Source organism: Vicugna pacos, chromosome 10 (assembly GCF_048564905.1).
Source record: "Vicugna pacos chromosome 10, VicPac4, whole genome shotgun sequence".
NCBI classification, from domain to species: Eukaryota; Metazoa; Chordata; class Mammalia; order Artiodactyla; family Camelidae; genus Vicugna; species Vicugna pacos.
In genome coordinates this window covers 68,715,607-68,725,382 of record NC_132996.1, presented here as the reverse complement: position 1 = coordinate 68,725,382, position 9,776 = coordinate 68,715,607, and the positions used below count along the sequence as shown (strand labels likewise).

Below are 9,776 nucleotides of genomic sequence, written 5' to 3'. Positions count from 1 at the left end.
AAGTCCAGGGCCACCACAGTGCCAGAGATTTTCAGGCAGGACACAGCAGTGTCAGGAAGCAGTCACTGGAACCCCTGAGGTTGGGGGAGTCAGTGGCTGGCTCAAAGGGAGTAAACAATGTGCATGTGAAAGAGGAGGCGGTTCTAATAAACAGGGCAAGGAAAGAGCAGGAGGTCAGAGTGGTCCTCTGTAGTTTGTCATTTCTCACCATATCACCAGTTAACAAGGGAATAAAATTAAAAAGTCTGTTTATGGTTTTGTTTTAATGAAATCCTTTTTGGGGGCAGTAATTATGCCTGTCAACCTGCCTTTGCACAGCTGCACATGGGTTTCTGTTTCCTGCTCCACATTAGAACCAGAAAGAGAGGCAGGCCTCCCTCGGGCCCCGCAGTCCCAGCTCAGGGTTCCTTCCATTGGCCCACAGCCAGGGCTGCTAGCTGGGCCGGGAGTATGGTGCTGCAGTGAGGTGAGGGTTAAGCACGGCGTGGTTAGTGAGAAAACAACTCACTCCTCTTGGAAAGGAGGGTGGAAAGAAAAACAAAGATCAGGCAGGAAATGGCTGAAGATATTTTAAAAAGCCAGATGTTTTTATGTCACAGGGTCTCAGAAAATGCATGTTAAATTCCTTAGGGAATTAACAGATGTTATTAGAGGTCGTCATTATTTGAGACTTATTTAGATAAAAGGAGTCCCTAAGAACTAGGAGAGATAGATGAACCTGCTTTGAGGTTAAAAACGGGGATGGTGTCTGAGAGTCACATGTAAAGGGTTTATAAGTTGGGCAGACATGTTAACTAGTGTCTCATTGGACTCGCGTTGTCAAATGTCATACCTATGTTTACAGCACTGATCACAGTCAGAGAAATAGCAAGAGACTAGTTTATGTGTATAGTGACACTCCAGCTACATGTGCAGGTAAAGGGGGAAATGCCATCACCTTGGATGATTCTGGCTTAAATCACTTTTGCCAAACTCACTAAACCAAGAGGACTCACTCTATTTTTTTTTAGCTTATTATTTTAAAAAATTGTAGTATAGTCAGTTTACAATGTTGTAAATAAATTTCTGTCATTTGGGGTTTTTTGGGGGGAGTAGGGGGGTGGAGGAGTCACTTTTAATTTGTATCTCTGGTCTGACCCCTTCCTGAGCTCCAGGCCCACACCACCAGTGTCCCTGATCACGGATCCTTGAGAATCCCAAAGAATCCCCAAGTCTCCCTGAGGCCAGCCGTCTCAGAGTAGCCCTTCTCTCTTGCTCCCACTTCAGCAGGAGTCCCCAGCACCTGTTAATCCTGCTTCTAAAGTTTTCTAGGACTTACTCTCTCTTTTCCAATCCTAATATCACAGCCGTGGTCCTGTCCGGAATCCCGACAAATAACTCAACTTTTCAAATGCAATCTGATCAGGTCACTTTCTTCCTCTTGTTCCCCTCGATGGCTTCCCACTGCTCTGAGGAATCAGGGCAGTTTCCTTCCCACAGCCTCCAAAGTGCTTGGACACTCTTAGAACCTCTCTTGGTTCCTTAAATGTATCAGCCCCCAACACCCCACAGGACATTTGCACATGTTATTCTCACTGCCTGTGTGCCTCCTATCTCTCAGTTCATCACTTCCTTAGTGAAACTTTCCTTAGCCCCTCTGTCTAGGTCCGGTTCCTTTGACTTATGCCAGTGATTTAGAATCACCTGGAGGGCTTGCTAAAATACAGATTCTTGGGCCCCACTTCAGCTTCTCATTCAGTAGGTTTGGGAAAGGTCTCAGAACCTGTATTTCAGTACATTCCCAGATGCTGCTGGTGCCGGCCACAGTCCAAGAACCACTGGCTTGTGCTTTCATGTCATTTCCCCCTTCCAGTCTGTAATCACATCCGTTCATCTGTGTGACTCTTTGATTATAATTGTCTCTCTAAACTATGGGCTCCATGAAGCAGAGACCTTGGCTCTTTTGCTCATCAAAACTCTAGCTGGCGTACAGAAGCACTCAATAAATAGTTGTTGAAAGAAAGAAAGAAAGAAAGAAAGAAAGAAAGAAAGAAAGAAAGAAAGAAAGAAAGAAAGAAAGAAAGAAAGAAAGAAAGAAAACAAACTAGTCTTCCCGACTTCCCCACTGGCAGGCTGGTGCTCTAGATTTTTTCTGTTTTAATGGAGGTACTGAGGATTGAACCCAGGACCTCGTGCATGTTAAGCATGCACTACCACCCCTGGGCTCTAGATTTTACGTAGAGCCCTCCCTATGATAAAGCAACTTGATCCCAGATCTATTATAACAAACATGACTTTGAAACCATTGCTAACTTTGCAAGAAGTAAGGGAATTTCCCAAAGACACCTTCAAAACAAGGACATGAATGTAAAGCATGTGTTGGAATTGTGCTGCCGTTGGGGCAAATGCTAACACTGCAACCTTGAAAATTAAGGAAACACACAGAAGACTAGACTTTGGCATAGTCAGGGAGCAGAACTCATAAATTAAGTCAAGATCCTAGAAGGGGCTACCCCTTAGTGAAAGAGTAGACCAGAAAGCCTCCACCCACCAGTAAAGAGAACCTGCAAAGAAACCTGCCTCTCCTGTGGGGGTAAAAATTAAGAATAAGATGAGCCCACTGTGAACCAGGAACCATGGTACCTGCTGCTAGACTATCCTTCAGGTCTCGGACACCTTGTTTCCAGAAATTGATTTATCATGATGGTAGTGCCCCCTTGTGCCTAGCTGGAATAACTACAGGTTCTTCTAGAGGAGAGGCCCCAAACCAGGATCTTCAGGTTTTCCAGGGATTAAATGTAACCAATAAAAAAATTCCCAAGACAAAGATTACCAGACCCACAAGGAAAAAAGCCACCATGAATTAAGGCATCAAGAGAAACAAAAGCAACAGATTTAGCGCCCCAAAGAATTTCAGAAACTAGATTTATCAGGTACAGAATATAAAATAACCATGCATGAAATGTCTAAATATACAAAGGAGTTAAAAGAGAAGAAACAAGAGAGTATAAAAATGATTATGTATATTTGGGGAAAAAAAAGAATTGTCACAGATGAAGAGAACTGGAAGGTGGATGGGGAGAAATTACTCAGAGAGCAATGCAGGGATATAAGAAGATGCGGAACCAACCTTTCTGCCTTGGGCCCTCTGCGTCCTGTTCACCATCTCTTCAAGATTGATGCTTATGATGAATATAACAACAACAATACTAACAATATCTAACATACATACGTAGTGCTTAAAATAGTACCTGACAAGTAGTGAACATTTTATAAACATTCATTTGTTTAATCCTCACAACTGACCTGTATTGCTTCTCCTGCTAGTTTGTGAGCATTTTAGGAACAGGGACTGCGTCTAATTCATCTTTGCTGCCCTGGAGCCTCCTATGCCTCCTGGACAGAGAGGCTTGTAAATAAACTGAAATAATGCACATAGTTTCTTTGCGCCCCCCCCCCCATTACTTTGCATGTGGCAACACTTGCAAACTCAGATAGGACTGCCTGACCTTGACACAAAATTAGGTCTGTCGGGAATAGCAGACGTCCTCTTTGCTACATCTCACTCCTTCACACCTTACGGCCCACCCATGAGGAAGTCGCACCAACCACAGTAGCTTCCTAACTTACTTAGTTTTCCGGTTTATACCTTTGCTCCTCATCTCCCTGTATGTTCTTCACACAGCAACTAGGATTCGATTTTTAAAACATAAAACATATCACGTTCCTCCTTTGTCTACATATCTCCCCCCTCCCCTCCCTCCAAAAGAAATTTCCTGTCTCGCTTACAATGAAATTTAAATCCTGCCCAGTCAAAGGCCCCTACCCACCTCTCTACCCTCCTCCTCTGCTTGAGCTTCTCTCATTTTCTGTTTCTTAAACCTGTCAAGCTGTTTCTAACCTTAGATATTTGTACCTACTGTTCCCTTTGCAGAGAACACTCTTCCTTTGGAAGAATGGGTGTTTCCTTCTTAGCAGTCACAATTCTGCCCAAAGGGTACTTCCCTGACTCCCCTCTCCCAGTCACTCTCTGGGACATCGTTATTTTATTTTCATCTTTGAGATGATTGCTATCTAAAATGACTCCTTGTGTGTTTACTTGTCTCTTCTTTATCTCCTCTACCAGAAAGGTAGGGCTTAGCAAGGAGGATCCCCTCTGCCTCGTTCAGCACTAGCTTCAGGGTCCCAGAGCAGGGCCCGCCCCAGAAGCAAAGCGTTCAGTAAATACTGCTTGAATGAGCACGAGAAGTCACCTAAGAGGCCAAGTATGATACATGATATCAGTGCAAGACAGGAAGATAAATAAAAAAAGAGAAATAAAAACAGCTCTGGAGAGAAGTCAGCACTGAAACCCTACACTCCCCCGGGCTACCCCACCGGAAGCGCGCCACTTGGGCCAGGGCTCAGCTGCCCTCCACTGGCCCTCGTTGCTTTGGCCAGGACTTTAGAGCCTGTATACTTTTGGGCTTAAAAAGAGATATGTCAGCACGGAATGATTTCGGAAAAAAAGACAATTTAAATGAATATAGGTAGGGAAATAGAATCTGTTGGGGAAAGGCTAAATGATTTGGGATCTTAGGTGAGAAATGGAAAGCCAGCAGGCGGCTTCAAGAACTGTTCAAAAGTGAGTCAACAATGACACACCTGTCTCATTGCTGGGCTGCCAGGTGTTGGGGGCGGTCAGTGAGGACAACGAGCTAAACTGAAAGAACAGCCGGTCTTTATTCACTATGACAGTGGCAGAGGCAGAGAGGCACCAGCTCCCCAGTGGTCCATTTTCCCCAACAGAACAGCACCAGTGAGGGTCAGATCACATGTTGCAGATGGGAACTGTCCCCAGTAAAAGGCTCCTGCCTCTTTGTGGACTGTGGGGATGGGTGGGAGCACAGGAGAGAGCGCAGGGCTAGCAGTGAAAGGCACTGCATCTAAGTGGAGAAGGTATCTCAGTCAACGCCCCCACTCAGGAAGTCCTGGCAGAAGCACCCGGGAAATGCCTGAGCTGAGGTCCCAGAGGGAGGTGCCTGGCTAGAAACAGCCCAGCCGGCCTGGGTGGCCTTCAATGCAATGCCCCCCAGAAAGCCACATTGCCCTGTGATTCCTGCGGTTGGCCTGAAAAGCCACATGTAGGATTCTGGCCTGGACCTGGACTCCTCACCAGCCAGAGTTGGTCTGCGTCCAGGGTAACCAACCTCTTCCCCTCCTGCGCCCATGAGCTGGCACAGGCTTCACCATCTCTCACTGGGACCAGTGGGAGTCTCCTACCTCTATGTCTCATATCCATTTTTTTTGAGGTTCTTTTTTTATTATTATGATTGAGGTATAGCTGATATACCATATTATATAAGTTACGGGTGTTACAACATACAGGTTAGGTTTCACATCTTTGACCCACACTCTGAGTTTCAGTTTTCAAGAAGCTGACAAATGGCCTGTCCCCACCCTGACCAAAACCCCATGGGGGTGCCCCACTACCAAGCTTGGGGGTCTACAGGCCCCTCCTGCTCCCTGGGCCTCTCCATGCACTCTCTTGGGACTGTGGCCTCCACACCTATGCCCCTTGGCCAGGACTATCCTTCCCACTCTGTCTGTCTGTCCTTCAAGCTGCAGCTCAAAACTCACCTTGTGCAGTGTCGCCAGGCTTTCCAGGGCCACAGCACTGGGCACTTGCCTTTATGATGACCCTTAGTCACATTCCAACATCACTGTCTGAAAGGTCCTGCCCAGCAGGGACACCATCTTTGCAACCTCATCACACAGGAGGCCTTGCTGAAGAGATGTTGTGAAATGATCAATGAATGAAAAAAAAAAAAAAGAATGAATGACTATTCCAAATTCTGGCTCCTTTTTTTTTCCCCTAGAATGTCCCTAGCCTGCCCCACTCCTTCCTCAGACACCACCCCCACCACCACAATCTGAGAAGGAAATTATCAGAGCAGAAGCAAGTCGTGGGCAATACTTGGAATCTGTCTGTTAGCCCATGAGGAGTCCCCATTCCCTGGGAGTCGTTCCTGCTAGAATTCCAGAAGAGGATCAGTGCTGGTCATCCACACACAGATCCAGACAGCTGCACTGCAGCAACCCTCAACAATCAACTTAAAAACTCTGGATTAATTGTTTCTCACCCTTCTCCCATGAAATTAATACCCTGGTCTCTTTTCTGATTAAAAACTTTATTTCCAGAAGCAGAATTGTTTTTAACACAGAGTTCAAGGGATTGGCCTGTCTGTAAAGCTCAAATTCCACCTTCCCAAGTCCCCACATCCAGAGAGGCTCAGAAACTATGCAGCCTCACTTCACTGCCCTGATGCCTTTTCTCCTAGACCTTCTCGGGGCTTGGACAACTTTCGCTCACAGCTTAGACTTGGTCTCCCAACTTGTCTCCCTTCAAAACCTCTCACAAAAGCTCCATTTCCATGGGAAAGAGACCGGCCCTCAATCTGCTGTCTAGAGAGGGCGTTTCCATGGGAAACAGGAGAGGAGGGGGCTCCGGCAGGAAGGGCCCTTCACAGGCAGCAGAGCCTCTCCACCTCCTCCTCACAGGCATAGAAATTCTCAAATAACTCAGGGGAAGTGCCATTGCACTCAAACCACCTCCTCAGTGTGCCCAGGGCCCGGAGGGCATCAGCTTTGCTGGGCGGAGGGTCAAAGCCATCCCCTCCGACCTTCTCCTCGTCTCCAGTGCCCATCTCTTCTTTGCACACTCCAGACACAGGCTCCTCGCCCTCCAGGTCCACAAAGCGGGAAAACTCCTCAGGGCTCAGCCCACCAGGGACTGGCGGCATCTCAGAGGCTTTGTCCCGGGCCAGCGGCGTTTTGCCAGGAGCCAGCCCTTCCTGAACGAAGCTGCTTACAATAAGCTGGAGAGGCACCTTGGCCCAGGCCGCAGCTGCTATGTGCAGAGCATCCAGCACTGTGATGTCTGCCCCAGCCTCCACCAGTGAGGTGCCAACCCTCTCGTTCTGGGCAGCAGCCAGCTTGCCCAACAGACGGTACCGGTAATGGGCCTTGAAGGCCCGGACCACGGAGCTGGGCAGGGAAGGCGTGGTGCCAGCAGCTGACAGAGGTAAGAGCCTCACGTGGCAGAGCCCGGGAAGGCCTGCCAACTCCTCCACCACTTGGGCAGCCAGCAGCAAGGCTACCTGTCGGCCCTGCCGCCCCATGTCCCGGTCAAACTGTGCCAACCACTGTGACCAGGGGATGCCCAGGTCAGGGTGGTAGGAGGCAGGCAGAGCCTCGCTGTTGACCCCAAAGAAGCACCTTGGGGCAGCCTGGCGCCCACTGACCAACACCCGCCGTTTCTCTGTGCCCCTGCTGTTGGCACACAGCAGAACCTGCACACGATCACAGGCACCCACTCTGCCGGGCACTGCCCGATAGAGCAAGGGCACTTCTGCACAGCCAAAGATGTCCTCTGGGGAGAAATCTTTAAGGGAAAGAGGCAGCTGGGCCTGGGATGTGGGAGCTGGGGGAGGCGGCTCAGAGGGGAACGGAGGCACCAGTACATTGCGGGCCCCGAAGCCCACATTGTTTCGGCGTTTCCAGCGGACCAGCCAGCCGATGCTGGGCACAAAATCTTGACCCATGATGTCGGCCAGCTCCTTGGCTTTGTGGAGCAGCATGGGCCCCGTCACGTCCCAGGCCTTGGCCCGGGCAATGTGGTACCAGCAGAGCAGTGCCTCGTCGATCCCACTGTACTTGGACTCCCGCTTGCGTTTGCGCTCCCGGTTGGCTGTGCCGCTGCACCAGTCCGCTAGCAGCTTCTCCTTATTCTTGCAGATGCGTGAGATCTGGGGCTGGGAGACCTGGAAGCGCCGGGCCACCTCCGACTGGGACATCTTGGACTCATCCAGGAGTTCCAGCACCTGGATCTTCTCAGCCAGGGACAGGGCATGAAGCTTCTTCTTGCTGCACAGTTCCATGGCGCCGCCTCAGCACCTGTCAGGGAAGGACTATTGAAGGGGGACAGACGGCTGGGGCCAGATGGGTTGGGAGAGGAGCGCAGTCAGGAAAAGAGAATGTGTGCGGCAGGGAAACAGGCTGGTGTAGGGGAGAGACCAAGGAAGACTGGACCAGCTGGAAGAGGGTGAGGGCACACTGGGTAGGAGGTGAGAGGGCTGGGCTGAAAGGAAGGGAAATGGCCAGGCTGGGTGAGCAGTTGGCCAGGCTCTGATCCTGAGGAACACCAGAACAGAGCTGGGGAGAGGGCGGCCCCCTTGTCAGAGGGAGAAGGGAGTCTGAGCTGGGGTTTGGGGGAGAAGGATGAATAGAGCAGAGGGGACAGCTGCAGAGACAACAAAGAAGCGCGGTTGGGGGAGGACAGGGGGCTAGGGCTGAGTAGGGCCGGTGTAGGGGATAATCAGAGCTGGCAGGAGGACTCCCTGGAGGGGGAGAGGGATGATGGCCTAGGCTGGATTTAGATGGAGATGTTGGGGGCAGGATGGTGGAGTGAATGAAGAGTTGAGATGACAGGTGTACACATGACAAAGAGGGACGGATTGGGGGCTGAAGGAGCAAGTCTAATTTGGTGCTGCGTCCTGAGCAGGTAAGGCTGGGCCGGGATCTCGCCTGGAGGGGGAGTGGGAGACAAGGCCCAAAGGGCAGGTGCACAGGCGACAAAGGGCAACAGGGGTTATGAGGCCGCGGGCAGAGAGGCGGGGTGTCCTCGGCGGGGAGGGTCGTGGCCTGGGAGGGGTACCACCGCGCGGGGACGGGAGTCCTGGACCCTGGTAGGCCGGAAGCCAGGTTCGGCAACCTGGACGGCCTCTTCCCACCGTGACCCGGGGTCCGTCGGCGGGGCGGACCCAGTCATCCGCCCGCCCGGCCTCCCAGCCTCCCAGCCTCCAGCTCCGCACCCACCTCAGGCGCTCGTCCCGCGGTTCTCGCCCCAGCCCCGGCCCGGCTCCCAAGCCCCTGTCCCGGCGGCGACCGGAGGGCAGGGGAGAGACGCGCGGAGCGGACCGAGGGGCTGCGCGGGCGTCGAGCAGCGGGAGCGTGCACAGCAGGACCCGGTGCGCGCCGCCCGCGCCGGCCTCTCTCAGGGCTGGGAAGACCGCGGTCAGCCGCTCAGCTCCCACCGCCGCAGCCCCGCCCCGGCACAATCAGATTGGCTCTCAGTGGCGTCCTGTTCCGCCCCCGGCTAAGTCTCATTGGACGTCACGAAAGTGGCGGGTCCTTGGGTCCTCCCGCGGACCAAGCTTCCAGCTCCAGGGGACTGCGAGGCGGAGCCCGGGCGGAGCAGGAGTCCTAGAGGCGCCGCCGGCCTCAGAGGACCTGGCTCTCGGGAAAGGGCCTGTCGACCCTCGAGGGCAGCGTGGAGGCCGGAGAGCAGACTACGCGCCCCAGGGTCTTCCTGGCCGTGTCCCTAGGCAGCCTCAGCTTCCTCATCTACCAAGAAGTACTAATACTTCTCACCTAGTGGTTTCGAAAAAATGGATGCAAGTTTTAAGCTACACAAAAGATGTTACCATGGACAGCACTGGCCTCACGTCGATCAGCCCTGCTACAATAAACTACTTACTTCTGATTTAGGGCGAATAAAGACTACTTTTTATTAATTTTGGTAGGCAGTTTGGCAAGATTCAAGTTCCTACACTCAAGAGCTATTATCATTCCCTTTCTTGGTAACCTTCAAGTTCTTTGCGATCAAATGTGGACTTCTCAGCCTGGGGTCTAGTGCTTCCCATCCTCAACTCCAGCCTACTTTTCTCCTCCCCTCACAGCTCTGATTGGAAGGCTGGAGCCCCACATTAGTTCCCTTTCTCTTAGGCTTCCCTCCCCATCCCAGTTCTACCAGGTAA

The 9,776-nt window shown here is 51.5% G+C and overlaps 1 protein-coding gene across 1 annotated transcript; it reads right to left on the bottom strand.

The window, feature by feature from the left end:
• Positions 1 to 6,183: 6,183 nt before the first annotated feature.
• TIGD3 (tigger transposable element derived 3) lies at positions 6,184 to 9,027 on the bottom strand. Its single transcript, XM_006216702.4, has 2 exons — positions 8,836 to 9,027; positions 6,184 to 7,914 (listed from the first exon to the last, which is right to left on the bottom strand). The coding sequence occupies exon 2, from the start codon at positions 7,896 to 7,898 to the stop codon at positions 6,483 to 6,485; it is 1,416 nt and encodes a 471-aa protein (XP_006216764.1). The 5' UTR covers positions 7,899 to 7,914; positions 8,836 to 9,027; the 3' UTR covers positions 6,184 to 6,482.
• Positions 9,028 to 9,776: the final 749 nt, after the last annotated feature.